The sequence below is a fragment of the Podarcis erhardii genome (assembly GCF_964252035.2).
Source record: "Podarcis erhardii genome assembly, chromosome: 2".
Classification (NCBI taxonomy): Eukaryota; Metazoa; Chordata; class Lepidosauria; order Squamata; family Lacertidae; genus Podarcis; species Podarcis erhardii.
This window is the reverse complement of record NC_138498.1, coordinates 23,727,726-23,744,704: the sequence shown is the minus strand read 5'-3', so window position 1 is coordinate 23,744,704 and position 16,979 is coordinate 23,727,726. Positions and strand designations below refer to the sequence as shown.

At 41.1% G+C, this 16,979-nt stretch overlaps 1 protein-coding gene across 3 annotated transcripts in view; it reads right to left on the bottom strand.

Annotated features, from left to right (window-relative positions):
* The window catches only part of HELZ (helicase with zinc finger), a 122,547-nt gene that overhangs the window by 73,166 nt on the left and 32,402 nt on the right, over positions 1 to 16,979 (bottom strand). For all 3 annotated transcript variants that reach the window (XM_081849492.1, XM_081849491.1, XM_081849493.1), the window contains 7 exons: positions 16,422 to 16,546; positions 13,397 to 13,453; positions 10,783 to 10,834; positions 9,648 to 9,723; positions 6,952 to 7,150; positions 5,762 to 5,869; positions 3,675 to 3,972 (listed from right to left, as the gene is read on the bottom strand). In XM_081849492.1, the coding sequence (XP_081705618.1) occupies positions 3,675 to 3,972; positions 5,762 to 5,869; positions 6,952 to 7,150; positions 9,648 to 9,723; positions 10,783 to 10,834; positions 13,397 to 13,453; positions 16,422 to 16,546 (915 nt within the window). The remainder of the gene's footprint in view (positions 1 to 3,674; positions 3,973 to 5,761; positions 5,870 to 6,951; positions 7,151 to 9,647; positions 9,724 to 10,782; positions 10,835 to 13,396; positions 13,454 to 16,421; positions 16,547 to 16,979) is intronic.

Here is a 16,979-nt window from a genome sequence, read left to right as displayed (position 1 = left end):
ACCAAATTCACTGGGGCTTACAGTGTAACACACTACCAAACATTCATGATTAAAACTGATTGATTTTAAACACTTGGTTGTTTTCAAATGTCACAAACAAAAATGGGTCCGGTTCCACAAGAAATGTCATCAGCTTCAATGAGATCCTACTTCTGAAAATGCATAGGCCAATCCTAGGGTGCCTGCAAAGGGTTGTAGCTTCATCAGTCCAAAATAGTCAGCATTCATCATCTACCTTTCTTTTCCTAGTCTACAGTCACTGATAAGAGCGAGGTTTGTGGATGGGATCCATGTGTGTGTGACACCGTGCCACCACTTATGTATCTGTGTCCTGTGGGGCAATGTCTACCAGCGGTTCTCAACCTGTGAGTCCCCAGATATTGTTGGACTACAACTCCCATCATCCCTGAGCTCTGCCCTTGCTAGCTAGGGGTGATGGGAGTTGTAGTTCAACAACATCTGGGGACCCACAGGTTGAGAAAGGCTGGGAATCTAGACAATAAGCTATGATATTAACATAGATTTGAGTTAGTAAATGCTAAGTGCATGTACGCAAAAAAGGGAGAAGAATGTGCCTAATCCAGTTAACATGAAAAGAACTGCAACTAATGTTGTCATTGCTTCATTCTGCCCTTGCCATGCAATTCCTTTGTCCACAAATGATTCATGCAAGACCTTGTACAGCACACCACTATCTGGAACTGTTGCTGCAGTACAGCACCTTGACTGAGAGAACTACACTGGCACAATGATCCTAGCATTTGATCCTGTCAGTCTTTCTTTTGCTAGATCTATATCACTGCTCACACTAGATATTTTTTTTTTTCCTGCCTGCATCTCTTGCCTGGTATTTGTTTTTTTAGATCTCTGTCAATAACAAACTCCCCCACCTTTACTGGTAGTAGTTTTTACTAAGTAGCAGACAGATACCTCTTTTCATCTTTCCTCATAAATCAAACAAATTCAGTCCCCACTCACTTTTTCCTTTTTCCTATACACATGAAAAATTGTTGACATCCTTTCTAAGGAAGAATATGAAACCTTGCTTTGCCATTTGCAACCGAGGCGCACACAGACCCATATTATACGAAGAACGCTATAGTCATGGCAACATGCAGTTCAGCCGTAACGTGGCATGTGAAACTAATAATGACTTCTCTATTTTTTGCTATTTTTTGCACAACTGGTGACTAGCTGAGATCTGAGCCTTCTGTTTTGTCCATTGCCTCCATTTCACCTGCAAAAGATACTACCTGCTAACACACATTCCAAAATAATCAATACTTTTTGGGTTACATGGATAAACTTATGGGTTTTTAAAACATCCTTATACTTTTAATCCCTTTCTACACATGTAGCAAGATAAGTGTGTTCAAGGCATAAGTCAAATGTCACTGAAGTCAAAGGACATCTATGATTGAAATATGCTTTGAAAGATCACCAATGTTATATAGATTTCTGTCAAAAAAAATTCAGAATGTACTTTATTAGCTACATTTTTTTTCTTAGCAGTCCAAGAAAGATACTGCAGCAATCCAACCTTTTTCTTAAAGGTTCAAGACTAAACCTTTAAGTAGCTCAAATTGCTTTGCATCTACGTACCAGAAAATGCAGGTTCTTGTACAAAGTGTCTCACTCCGTGGCTTAAGATAATCCAGAAAGCCCTTATTGTATGTGCCTTCCTTAACTTCTACCAGACTAATGATGAAGGAGGGCCAAACTAATCTGCAGGCATTTTTTATGATAGCCCAGTGATCATTTTACTATTACAAATTTTATTTTAAACAGCCAAGAGTTGATAATGATGATGGAGGTGGAATGATGAAGGAGGAAGAAGTCATAGTAGTACTTGAGGAAAAGTGATTTGACATGGAGAAACAGTGAGGGGCCACAGCCTTTCTGCTCCCCATCAGTTTTTTCCTTGAAGCTTTCCTCCCTCCTGCCACTTTTACCTGCATCTCAGGCACATGTTATTCACGCAGACAGGTATGAAAAACCAAAGGGTTGGGGGACTTTCAGGGTAAATACAGTAGATGGATACAAATTTAAACACACCTCTTCTCTACTTTAAAAAATTGCTTTCTAAATACATTTTACAGTGGGTTAACAGCTGTTAGGCTAACATTACATGAGGCTCCACTGTAACACGTACTTTGGCCCACATACCAGGCCCTTTTCCATGATGACAGCACACTTGTGGAACTCTTATCTCCAAAGAATTCTGCTATGCATAACCCCTATGGACGTTCAGGAAAACTGCTAAATACTTTGTTGTTACTGTTGTACTCTGCCAGGTATTCAGGTCTGACCAGTTACTAACACTGATGTTACTGACTGCTGATGGTTATATGATGTGGTTTTGTTTTATAATTAATTTGAGGGTATTTACTGCTGACATTACAATAAAGTTGGCCTGTGCTGTTTTGCCCTGTGGTTGATTTTCTCTGACATGGCTGAAGGCCACATCTGCCTGAAAGTGTTTTCTCAAGAGAATTGCCTGGCTCTTTCTTACAGTGTGAACCTCTGCTTGTCAAATTAGGAGCTCCAATGAGTTCCTTACTGTCATTTAGGAAGCTGATAAAAGCTTTAGTATTCTTAAAAGGCATTTCCCTCTAGCTCACTGTACAGGGCTCAGTGTTTTTAGCTACTGCTCCTTACGGGGTCCTCACTGCGAGATCACATTCACCCAGTGCTATAACCAGCTGCACTGGCTCCCGGTGGAGTACAGGATCAGGTTTAAGGTGCTGGTTTTAACCTTCAAAGCCCTATACGGCCTAGGACCCTCGTACCTACGGGACCGCCTCTCCTGGTATGTCCCACAGAGGAACTTACGGTCTTCAAATAAAAACATCCTTAAGGTCTCAGGCCACAGAGAGGTTAGGCTGGCCTCAACTAGAGCCAGGGCTTTTTCGGCTGCAGCTCCAACCTGGTGGAACGCTCTGTCACAAGAGACAAGGGCCCTGCAGGACTTGACATCTTTCCGCAGGGCCTGCAAGACAGAGCTGTTCCACCAGGCCTTTGGTCAGGGCGCAGCCTGACTCCCTCCTTTGGCAATCTTTACAGAACTTTAGCTAATGGTTGCCATCAATTTGATTTTAATTAATTTTTATAATGTTTTTAGAATGTTGCACTATTTTAGTGTTGTTAGCCATCCTGAGCCCAGCTTTGGCTGGAGAGGGCGGGATATAAATAAAATATATTATTAGTATTTATTATTTATCTGGCTATGGCTTTTGTATTATCTTTAAGTTTTAGTTCAATAAGTTCTCATTTTTTTCTGTGCTTTGTACTCTGTTTTTAGTGCTATTTTGACAAGACACACATACACTTTTAATGGCTTAAACACATAACCTAAAGATCATTATTTCAATCCCACTATATATTTCTCTACACATTAGAGACAGCTAAAAGGAAAATGTTTTTATTTCTCTGCCCTAATGATATGGTAAAATATAACAGGCATCTGAAAGAGAAGATTACAGCAAGATCACAGCTTTGGTTAAAAGAGAGAGCTACATATGTAGAGAAGGAAAGTTCTGAGACTTTTCAGAGTTAGGAATGTGAGTGCAACAATACTACAGCCACATATATCATCCAGGCAATTTACAACAACAAAAAATATGTAGCAAAATTAACAACAAATGAGTTTGTTAACAAAACCATGCAAACAATACCTTCTGTTGAAGCAGCATCAATCATCACTCGTTGCATCAAAACTGGTTCGGTTCCAAAATCAAATACCACAGTTTGGCGAAATGTCCCAAAGATTTCTGTGCTAAAGGCTATGCTGATTTTGTACACCGAGTGATCTATTCCATTCTGGGCCATCTTTCCTCCTATCCATTCCTGGCAGTTTTCTGGGACTGCTTGCGATACCTGGGTAGTGCTATCTCCTGCAGATATTGCTGTGATACTGAAATGAGGACGATGCGCATCATAAAGCAATGCCACCCGATACAGCATTCTTGCAGGCTATAGGAGAACAACAAAAGTGTATAAATAACTGGTGTGCGCGCGCTTTTTTTAAGTATGAAGATTGGATGAACTTTGATAAGACAAAGGTCAGAATGTGGCATCCCAAACCCTTGCCGTCACTTTTTAATATCTATCTATCTATCTATCTATCTATCTATCTATCTATCTATCAAACTTATATGCCACCTCTATCTTCCAAGGATTATCAAGGTGGTGTACGTGGCTCTCCTTCACCCCCTTTCATCTTCACAACAGCCCTGTGAAATAGGTTAGGCTAAGAGATTGTGACCAGCCCAAGGGCACCCAATGAGCTTCATGGTGGAGTGTGGATTTGAACCCTGATCTCCCAGATCCAACGCTCTAAACATTAGGCCACACCAGCTCTCACTTCTGCCAATTTTTTAAAAAAAACTTTTCTTTTTTAAAAACAAAACAAAACAGGAATTAAAGACCCAAAGAACTAAAGTTTGGATACTTTTTATTTATTAACTGGGGTGGGATATAAATGCTTAGAACGACTGCCTTTAATAATACATCCCATTTGTATAGCATTTTCTACTGTTCTTAAGTGCTTGACATACAATAGTCAATAATAATTATTATTATTATTATTATTTATTTATACCCCGCCCATCTGGCTGGGTTCCCATAGCCACTCTGGGCGGCTTCCAACAAAACACTAAAATACAATAACCTATTAAACATTAAAAGCTTCCCTAAACAGGGCTGCCTTTAGATGTCTTCTAAAAGTTTGGTAGTTGTTTTTCTCTTTGACATCTGGTGGGAGGGCGTTCCACAGGGCGGGCGCCACTACCGAGAAGGCCCTCTACCTAGTTCCCTGTAACTTGGCTTCTCGCAGTGAGGGAACTGCCAGAAGGCCCTCGGTGCTGGACCTCTGTGTCCGGGCAAAACGATGAAGGTGGAGACACCGTGTAAGTAAGCCTTGTAACACTAATCCTAAGCCTTGTAAACACTAATGGCCATGGGCCACTATAATGATCTCTACATTAGAAATGTGGAACAGAGGCTAAGAAACAAGTTTGTCCAAGACTACCTTCTCAGTTCATTGCTAATGTGAGGCTTGAACTCAGACTCACACTCTCAGGCCCTGCACTGAACCAGCTCTCAACCCTCATCTCTGCTTTGTTCCTACAATATCGACAAAGTTCCACTACTCCACAAAACCTAACTTTCCTTTCCCAGCCTTATCTGACTCAGTGGCAGAAACAACAAAATGATAAATGTTAAGGCTGAGGAAAAGGTGGGATCAGCACATTTTGCAACCAGAACAGATAATGTTATCCCCAGTATATACATAGTTGCATATTTGCATACTTAAAGTAAAGGCAAAGGGACCCCTGACCATTAGGTCCAGTCATGACCGACTCTGGGGTTGCAGTGCTCATCTCGCTTTATTGGCCAAGGGAGCCTTCATTTGTCCGCAGACAGCTTCCGGGTCATGTGGCTAGCATGACTAAGCCGCTTCTGGCGAACCAGAGCAGCGCACGGAAACGCCGTTTACCTTCCCGCTGGAGTGGTACCTATTTATTTACTTGCACTTTGATGTGCTTTCGAACTGCTGGGTTGGCAGGAATCTGAATACTTACGTACATGCTTTTAGCACTACAATAGTCACAGAATGTGCAGATTCTTCATTAACATGGCATACCCCCCCCCTCCATGTGAATGTGTGCATTACGACAAGAGAAGGTGCTGAAATTTTTAAATGCAAACTTATTAAGGGCAAGCGATACTTTCAAAGTACAAAAAAAAAAAAAGATCCTACCTTACATGTCAGAGCAAACGTCCACATCTGTTGTGATTTTTTGGTGGTGACAGTAACTGACAGTTCAGGGCTATGTTCAACTCTCACGCCATCTAGGCACTCACTAAGCTAAAGAAAGGAAAAGGCATCACATAGGGTAACAACACTAGGGTTGAAAAATAACTCTTTAATTAAGGACCATTCCACAAAAGGAATGGCCCACCTGTGAATGACCATTTTAACCAAAAGCTGAAGTCATAAATTGCAATACCTATTGCTTTGTTTATATTTAAACACACATACACCCCGAGGAAGAACTCAGTTCTCATCACCATGAATTTGAAACAAACCACAAAGACAGCAGCAACTTCCTCCAGCTTACCCTGAAGTAGGCATAGGATTGCAGCCATAAACTCTTCTTAATTGCAGAAATGAGGATCACTTGGTACAGTGGTGCCCCGCAAGACGAATGCCTCGCAAGACGAAAAACCCGCTAGAAAGGGTTTTTCGTTTTTCGATGCGCTTCGCAAGACAAATTTCCCTATGGGCTTGCTTCATAAGATGAAAACGTCTTGCGAGCCTTGTGATTTTTTTCACTTTCCCCCCTTTTTCTAAGCCGCTAAGCCACTAATAGGGTTGCTTCGCAAGACGAAAAAACCGCTAGACGAAGAGACTCGCGGAATGGATTATTTTTGTCTTGCGAGGCACCACTGTATTGTTTTTTAATTAACATAAAAATAGTTACATATTTTTGATTGGTACTGGGTGAGTGAATTAATTAACCAAGCAGGTGTAGTAGAGAGCGCCAAAATCAGGCTCTTCTATTCGTTTGAAATAAGAATATTGAGATAGAGCTGCCAGTAACAAGCTTGCCCATCACTTTGGGGATAAAATCATCTGCCACCATGGTGAGTTGAGTCACTCTTTTCATACACTCTTACACAGGCAACTCCCCGTTTGCGCGGGGGTTGCATAAAGGGTAATAGCGCACGTCAGTGGTCACATGTAAGTCCATTCTATCCCCATCCCCTTCCATGGCCAAAAATGATGCACGTGTCAGCAGTTGCACATCAACTGGACGTGTGCAAAACGGTTGTCACCTGTACTACTGTTTTACTGGTTTTATGTAGTATTTTTGTTTTAATTATATTGTTTTTATGTTGAGGGTTTTATAAACGCTTTACAAAATAACATTTGTCCCGCCCCCTTACCACTTTCTCAGGAGACAATGAGTTCATCCATTTCTCGATCAGGGATTCCATGTAACTGCCTAAACATTGCTTGTTTTCCTTCTGCTGTTTCAACCTTATCAAGCGGGATGCGTATCGTTTCTGCCATTCTGTTAGCTCTTCCTGGGAATGTGCTGAAGTACACTGTGCACCATACCTGCAGATTCCTTGCTCTAAAAACCTACACAAAATAGAAAGGACAATCAACCCTTAAAATTTAAAATAAAAGGTTGTTTTTTGTTTGTTTTCCCCATTCATAACTAGTTCCATGTACCCAAGAAGGGTCTGAGCCAAGGTTCCTTGAACAGCATCTGCCACCAACGTTTTGTGGCTTTCGAAACAGAGGGACATTCAAAAGTAATTACTGTCTAAAATGTATAGACTGCTTTTGGAATGGTATTCAAAAGATGAACAGGTCAAATCTGTAATGATACACTGGGCAAGGGATCTGGGGCATAATATTCAGCTTTCAGATTGGGAAAGGTTATGGAAAACTGATTTGAAATTCTTGGCATGTTGTACAATAAAAAAAAATATGAAAATGATGTACTGGTGGTATTTGACTCTTAGTAAGTTAGCAAGAATGCTTAAGATAAGTACAATTACATGCTGGAAATGTAAACGTACATGTGGTGGACATGTAAGGTTATAAAAGCATTTTGGGAAATGATATATAATGAATTGAAAAAAATGTTAAAAACAAACAAACCAGAAGCTGTTTTACTAGGAATTGTAGGTGCCAACATCCCAAATGAAGAGAAAAGACTTTTCATGTATGCAACAACAGCCCCACAGATGCTACTAGCCCAGAGATGGAAAGAAGACAAAGTCCCTACCAGAGAGAAATGGCAAATCAAGCTGTTGGACTATGCCGATATGGCAAAACTGAATGAAAGGCTCAGAAAACAAGAAGAACAAAACTTCAACAAAGAATGTGGGAAATGTATAATCTATCTAGGAGACCACGGGTAAGCATACGAAAACATTAAAGGTAAACGGACCCCTGACAAAAGTCCAGTCGTGGATGATGCTGGGGCTGCAGCACTCATCTTGCTTTACAGGCCGAGGGAGTCAGAGTTAGCAGGATTTTAATAACACTTGTAATGTAGAGAATATCATGGACTATATGGAAAGATATAAAATATGGATTATGAAATAATATGCAGTTGAGAGGGTGTGAAATCTGACCCAAAGACAGGGGTGCCTGGCATGTTCTGGTCCATGGGGTCACGAAGAGTCGGACACAACTAAACGACTAAACAACAACAACAACAATCTGACCCATGGAGGGGAAGGTGGGAAATCCAGAGATTTGGAGAAATCTCAAAATATGGATATGTAATTTGGATTGTTATACATTTATATTTGTAAAACCAAATAAAAAATATTATAAAAAACACAAAAAAGTAATTTCTGGCATGGCATAAGGGCCTGCTGGTTAAAGCAAATGAAGGCATGCCCAAACCAATAGGCATACTTAAAAAAGGCATCTGGACACTTAAGGGGAGTTCTAAAGGAGCCAGATAACAGGTAAGCATGTTGAACAAAATCATTTCTTGCATCAGCTCTCTGACAAATTGCAAAGAACTATGCAACATCACTATTCAAAGAACATTCTGAGTAGATTTGCTAAGCAAGTAGCACAATAGGTATTTCTTTAAAGGATGTATATCTCAGTACATTATCTCTCCTGTTTTCTTGAATGATAGTGACACCAAGTGGTCCTTTCTGTTTACTTCAGGTTCATGTTAGTACAACAGAAACATCTGGCAAGGCACAAATCAAACATTTACATCCTTGCCACTCACCACCAATGGGTTTCTCTGCATTTTTTACGTGACTACTTTTCTCAACATAAAGTAAAGGTAAAGGGACCCCTGACCATTAGGTCCAGTCGTGGCCGACTCTGGGGTTGCAGCGCTCGTCTTGCTTTATTGGCCGAGGGAGCTGGCATACAGCTTCCAGGTCATGTGGCCAGCATGACTAAGCCGCTTCTGGCGAACCAGAGCAGCACACGGAAACGCCGTTTACCTTCCCGCCGGAGCGATACCTATTTATCTACTTGCACTTTGATGTGCTTTCAAACTACTAGGTTGGCAGGAGCAGGGACCAAGCAACGGGAGCTCACCCCGTCGTGGGGATTCGAACCACCAACCTTCTGATTGGCAAGTCCTAGGCTCTGTGGTTTAACCCACAGCACCACCAGCGTCCTATGTTTCTCGACATAGGAATTTCTTTATCATTGCCTACCATCTGGATGCACATTTTATAAACCATTTATTTTGGAGCAGCCCCGTTGGGGTCACACCCTATGTCTCTAGGTGGCACTGCAATGCTGCTGATTGCTTAGCCCTTGCATTCAAACATTTGGGCTGACCAATTAAAAGCCCTTTAAACAATTTACCAATAAAGTATTTAAAGGGAGTAGCATTGTCTATTCAATTGTTTTGAAAATGTCAAAATGAAAACAATTTCTCCTATAAATCATATAAAATATTAATTACCTGTCAAATCATCTTAGATATACTGCCAAAATAGTAATGGAAATAGTAATGACGAAGTTACAATAGGTGTCACCCTTTTAACCGTGTGTTTCTATTCTATATGTTTCTCTAGTTTTGATATCTTTTAACTATGCTGATAAATACTGAGAGATGTTGAAACAAGTATCACTTTACCTTCTGCATAGTGTGTACTCCTCACTACTTGTGACTCCCCTGGGCGGGGGTCGAAATTGCCAGCCATCCTGAGATCCTGTCACATAAATACAATATCTACGTTATTTTTCTGGTTGTGTCAGGAAACACACTTGGGCTATTAAGGTATCAGTCTCATAACCGATTTTGTGCTGAGCCAAACGACAGGCAGCCTAATGCAATTCATATACAGTGGTACCTCGGGTTACATATGCTTCAGGTTACATATGCTTCATTTTATAGACTCCACTAACCCAGAAATTATGCTTTAGGTTAAGAACTTTGCTTCAGGATGAGAACAGAAATCGTGCTCTGGCGGAGCGGCAGCAGCAGGAGGCCCCATTAGCTAAAGTGGTGCTTCAGGTTAAGAACAGTTTCAGGTTAAGAACAGACCTCCGGAACGAATTAAGTACGTAACCAGAGGTACTGCTGTAATTACATTCCTTTGAAAGCAGGAAAAACCAACGGCCCCTTGTTCAACAGCAGAAACATATGAAATGTGGAATCTAGTGGCAGGTGGGTCAGAGGGAGCGTCTAATAACAGGAGTCCTTGTGCTGGATCACTTTCCATCTCTCCCCTTTTGCAGAAGAATCTTTGACTTTGCTGCCACCACGTTCCCCCGCTATCACTGAAAACTCTGTCAAAATGCTTTGCTGAGGATTCAGGGACAATGCTGAATGGGGCGGGATACAACATGGGGTCTCAGGGCTAATGGGGAGACGATAGAAAATCAGTTGTCACTACTCGATTTTTGGTGACCTCCCCCTTCTCCATAGCCCCCACCCTCCCATCTCACAGTCCACCCACATAGCAGTGCCCTTGGAGCATTTTCTGGGGGCCCTCCCTTACAGGGAGAGAACAAAGCAGGGAGAGACCTGAGCAGGGAAGTCAGCATCTGCCTTTCCCATTTGGTGGGAGGATCTCTGGATCCAACCTATTACAATCCAGGGCCTCTTGATTACAACCTCATGCTTAGTTTAAAAAATCACATCAGAGGCCACTTCCTAGTCTTTTATAATAATTGATGCCAAATTGTGAGATAGCCACGGTTTAGCCATCAATTGACAGACAATTGCAATCCCTCATTCGGTAGTTTCAAAAGCTATTTTTATTTACCTTCCTCCAATTCTTCTACATGGTATACTGAGGGCACTTTTCCAACTGCTGCCTGAAATCATAAAAAGAAAAAAAAAATGCTGAGCACATTAAGTCAATCAATAAAGAAATCAAAATTAATTTCAAGTATCATTCTGAGTAAGGTAAAGGTAAAGGAACCCCTGACCATTAGGTTCAGTCGCGGACAACTCTGGGGTTGCGGCGCTCATCTCGCTTTACTGGCCAAGGGAGAAGGAGTACAGCTTCCGGTTCAAGTGGCCAGCATGACTAAGCTGCTTCTGGTGAAACAGAGCAGCGCACGGAAACGCCGTTTACCTTCCCGCCAGAGCGGTACCTATTTATCTACTTGCACTTTGACGTGCTTTCGAACTGCTAGGTGGGCAGGAGCTGGGACTGAACAACGGGAGCTCACCCCATCACAGGGATTTGAACCGCCGACCTTCTGATCAGCAAGCCTGTGTCATTCTGAGTACTAACTATAAAAATGTAAACATTAAATATACTTCAGTTTTACTGTTTGAGGGAACAAATATAAATTTAGGTTTATAAAGGTAATAAATGTTAAGCCTGCTGCTTCAAGACTATGATTCAAACCATGTTTTGTTCAGGCCAGGTTTATAATCCTGGTTCATTCACTAACCATAATTTAAAGTAACCAGTGCTTCCTTAAATTCAGAAATAACTGGAAACTCTGGTTAGCTCCTCATGGCTGAGAGGTGAGGGAGCACTGTCATGTTAACACTAAGCTATATTTTAGGATTGCTCCCAAACCTGCTCATTCTGTTAATTATTTGTGCTACTAGCGTAAGTTTGAAACCTAATTCTTTCTAAAGTCAGGACTAGTGTCAGAGATCAGTAAGGGTGGTCCAAATGCCCGGGGGATCAAAAGGACCCACCACTGATTCCACCATCAACCCGGTTCATTTTACTTAGCACTGTTAGATGGTTGGATAGGGAGGCAGCCATAACCAGCGGCGGCAGCTGTAGCAGCACACATGTGCTTACATACACTCACTGCTGTGATGCATTTCAGAGGGCTGGTTTTATCAGAGCAGCCACTGATCCTGCAACTTGATGCTTTATCCTTTGCTACAGTGATAACAGTCACTGCCCGTCCTCAGCGCTGCTTTCCGCCACCTGTTGACCTTGCCCAGTTTGTGTGGACAGAAGCAGCATCTCTGTTTAAGTCTGGAGCATATCATGATCATTTGCTTTTAACCCAAATAATCTTTGGTGGGAAGGAGTGCTTGGACAAACAGGCAAAGAAATCTGCTTCTTTGGTCTCTCACTCCCCTAAAACCTTGGGAAAATGACGGAGGTGGTAAGAGATAGAGGGAATTGTCTCAACAGAGATGGAAAAGCGGACGAGTGTGAGACACATTTCGTTGTCTAAATAGAAAATTTCTGAGTTTACCTTGGAAGCCTTTTAAAATCTCCCTGGGGATGCAAGTGAGAAGTGGTCCATTTTAAAATAGCTAAGTTTAGGAATCAGGCTGTTTATTCTCAAGCAAAATGCAGCAACTAAGAAAGATCTTTTACGCTTAGGTCTTTGTGTGATTTTTTTTTGTTTGGCATGTTGCAAAACATTTGCCATAGGAAAACATAAGAACTTATTTTTTCCCCCATTGGAATCAATTGAGTTTAAATTTGCTTAATGTTGGCTGAATCAGTCCCTTATACACTTAATATTCATTTTTACAGCTTCCCTTGGGTAGGTAGACTGTGCAGCATATGTAAAAATAGATCCAATTTCCATGTTTATTTTGATGAAATACAGTCATTACAAGCTAATTTGATGTCATGTTTCATGTGGCACACATTTCTTACAATATGCACCCCTCCTTGGAGACTTACCATGCCAAGTTAAAAGTGTGAGAAGAACAGGTTTCCTGACATAGTTGCAGTTGTCACCACCAAGGGTTACATTCATTAGAAATATTCACCATGCAGCAGTGGGAATGATTAAAAAAAATCACCTCTGGCTTTAACAAAAGTGAATGTGGGAAATGGGCCTCTAAGGCTCTTTCACAAATGCAAAATACACCAGACTACTTCTCTACATCTGATGACCCTACACCTGATTATTGTGGTAACTGGCCCAGTTGGAAAGCATCATGTGTGGTGGGGTGATAGAAAAGCTCTGAAGAGTTTTACTTGAATGAGAGGAACCTCGGTTAGAAGACGAAGGGGTGGCCTAAAGAGGGAAGAAGGATGTTTTCGGAGCAGGGGCAGTGCCAAACAAGATACCAAAAGCTTGGTGCTGATACACTGTTGTCCAAGGGCCTACAGAATCTTGGGACCGACCCTGGCTAAAGATAGGCTAACAGTGGGTGATTAATATTAGAAAAAGGAATCATTTACTACAGGTGAAGAAACAAAATGTTCTCCATCACATTACAAACCACAAAAAAGCAATTTCTCGGCTTTCTTGGGTCTGTCTTTTTTAGCAGAAAACAAATATAAAGGGATAAAGAAAATCAACAACCATGTAGAAGGCTTTAAAAGAGGGTGGGGGTGAAGCTGGTTAAACTGTGCTAATAAAACTCAGCGCATAAAGTCCAAAGTTCTGTAAAGGAAATATATTTATTTATTCCAGTATCATACATAGTCTTACCTCTATTTCAACAAGAAGTGTTTTCAGCCTCGTCAGATCTTTAGTTACCATCCCGTTCTGCCAAGAAAGAACATTATCACATGCTGTCCATTTGTCAACTGCAAAAACTGTTTTTTTAACCATTGTTTACAAGGTTAATAAAACTAGTTTTGAGAGCTACTGGACCATAAGAAGACAGTATCATATAAAAGTCCTACAGAATCAGGCCAATTAGTTTATCTAGTCCAGCAGCCTGTTCTCACAGATGCCCACTTGAGATTTCCAGCAAAAGGCAGACCACGATTATCGGTGGCCTTGTTTATAACAAAACATATATTACATATTTGTGGTCACTACAGGACAGTTTAAAACTGAGTGAAAATACAGTACACTGAAAGTGCTGGCAGACTTTTTCAAGGGGTCCAAAACGGAAAAATGCTATTATTATTTTAAAATCCATGGGAAACTTTTTAAAGCATGGGAAACATTTTAAAACTTAAAAATATGGAGAGATAAATTATATGGTCAGAACGTATGTCCTAACACTTTTACTACAGCCATTCTGTTGGGCAGGAGTTTCTTTTTATTCCTTATAAATTCCTTCCTTCTTTTCCAACCATAAACATGTCTGCAGTGACTCTCTTAAAAACAACTGATAACACTAATACTCCAGGACAGCTGAAAACTACAGACCTGGAGGCTGGTCTAGCCAGTATTACCTGGTGAACCTGATATGAGAGGAACAGAGCCTTAACTTCCCTGTGCAACTCTACCCCCCTTTTCTTTCCACTGAAGTACAACGTACTTCAAAGGCAAACCTCAGACCAAAGGAGCTGCCAGATCCTTTCCTAGTAAAGGAAGCATGCTAGATACCAACAGCTAATCCATCCATGCTAGTGAGATCAAAACAGAACTTTCCCATATAAAAACAATCAATACAGGGCAATTCAAAAGAGGAGTGGAGAATCAAAAGCAAACAAACCACCTAATCCAAAGCCCATGTAACAGGGGCATGTTTTTCCTTTTTTTAAAAATCACTCTTCCATTAGCTTTAACATCTCCTCTCACATTGATTCCAATGGGAAAGGAAAGGTGTCAAGTCCATGGCAGGTGTCCTTTTTACCCCATTCCAGGAGTGTGCAAATGGAATGGAAGTGCTTTTCCTGATCTGCCCCAAGATGCCCTTGGAAAACCTCTTTGTTTTTCGCCTCTACCATCAGAGCACTAATGGAAGAAGAGGGATAGCCACAGAGGTTTCTGTGGCTGCAACCTCTGGTGCTGCCTATGGATAGGAAGATCTACACCTATGGCCCAAAGACACCCACTTGGGGACTATTGGATTGCAATTTATAGAGATTAAGGCTCCCCGTGCCCTGCAGAGGCTTTGCGCAGCTAAGCCAGAAGCAAAACAGCGAGAGGGAGCGCTGCGCAGCGCTCCCTCTCGCTGTTCTGGCTTCTGGGATAGCCCGCGAAGCCTGCATTCCCTCCATAAGACGCACACACATTTTCCCTTACTTTTTAGGAGGGAAAACGTGTGTCTTATAGAGCGAAAAATACGGTATATAACAAACATGTGACAATCCATGCAATTTTTTGGTCTTCAGATTTTATCTTTGATTCTAACTTCTTTTTTAGCACAGCTGTTATGTTTTAAGCTGGTATCAGTAAATCTTGCAAGGTTATGTGCAGTTATAACAAAAAGTGTATGCTTAATATTGTTTGTATCAGCCATAGCTTTAAAAACAAACACACTTTCTTTACTTGACAATGCATGTGTCCTGAACCTGTGTGTCCTGCTAGAATGTGTTTCATAAACATCAGCAAAAGAGCAATGAATCCTGATGTAATCTGCTCACAGGAGTCAAATTTATGAACAAAAAAGAAAACTTCCTTAGTCTTTCAAATATAAGTGGACCCAAAGAAATAAGATAAAACACATAAACGGTTTGATTCAAATTCTTTTTTTAAGGTGTAAGTTAAAGTTTTAAGACTGTGGATTTATCTCTTGCTAATGAATCAGCACCTGCAAAAGAAAACCGAACCCCTGGCTTTTGAAAGAAAATTAAACAAGAAAAGGCTTTCAGCTGTTTATTTTTTAAAAAACAGAACTTCATTATAGCTTTCCTATACTGCTTTCCTATACTGAGTTAATTTTATGTTAACATACTTTGGATCACTCGTCAAAATATTGATCCTATTAACTTATTACCCTATTAACATACTGCTATGTAAGAAATCCAAGGGAAGTCAGTATGTCTGAAAGAGCCATGGCTATGTGGATTTCACCATCTCCAGTGCAGTTTAAACCAAAAGAAACTGAAGGCTGACACCATCCTCTAGTCTAGACTCAGCGTAGAAGTGGATGAAGGTCAGAAGGCAGAAGTAAAAGGCCTAGCACAAGCATAGGCAAACTTGGCCCTCCAGAAGTTTTGGGACTACAACTCTCATCATCCCTAGCTAACAGGACCAGTGGTCAGGGATGATGGGAATTGTAGTCCCAAAACATCTGGAGGGCCGAGTTTGCCTATGCCTGGCCTAGCAGCAGCGGAGAGATTTTTGTAGACTCCTTGGTGAAAGCTGGGAATGAGTATTTGGCCACTGCAAGCAATACCACAGGATGCAAGTCTTGAGCAGTCTGTCAGCAGCAGGCAGAGGCAGCTAGTGAAGTTGCTGCTTGAGTGCTACAAATCAATTACCTTTCCAGTCAGAAGCCAGAATACAAGGAGAAGCAAACTCAGGTGGCCCTCTCACATGCTTTACACACTTATAATCTTAGATGCTAGAAACAAGGATAAAGGATTTCCTGCAGCTCTGGATCCAACCCAATGTATTTGTTACATGCAACAGCTGCCAAACTCTGCTGAATCAGAGTCGTGGATATAACTGGGAGTCATGTTTCACTTTATCTATAAACATCCGCATGCATTAATATATTCACTAGGGCTCAGCACAAATCATTTAGTGCTGAAAGTTACTGACATAGCCCCTTCGTTGCTAGATAAAGTATATTAGTTCAAAAAACTAGAGATAATCAATTGTCACCTACCAGTGATTCACCCATCAGTGATTTAGAAAGAGCGTTCGATACAATCTGCAGCTTCCCTTTAAGATGCATGCAGCAAAGCACTGCACGGAAAGTGTCATCTTCCTTGTCCAGTCCTTCTCCCAATACTAAAGTGAAAATCATATTCCATTATTCGCCACCAATTATTTACACCAGTTTTTTAAGGCACCCCAACTTGAACTACATCACAGAAGTAAAATTAAGTGGGGGGTTTTCCAGAAATATAATCTTAAAATATCCTCCCTCATTTTCCACTCTGTGGTTTCCTTTTGCTCACGTTTTATGTGAAACTTTCTAGCTCTGCTTTGAACTTAAACATTGTGCTATATCTGGTCAACATTCTGGGATGGTAGGAGTTGTAACCGTACATCATCTGGAAGGCAACAAGTTCCCCATCCTCATCTTAGGAATTTGTCCTGCATAATTTCTGTCCTAATGTAGAGTACTTCTAAAATTCCACTGCTCTTCTACACGCTTTTTCCTAATTGAAATTCATTTTCAATAGAGGAAGCACAGAATACATTTCCAATGAACTGCATC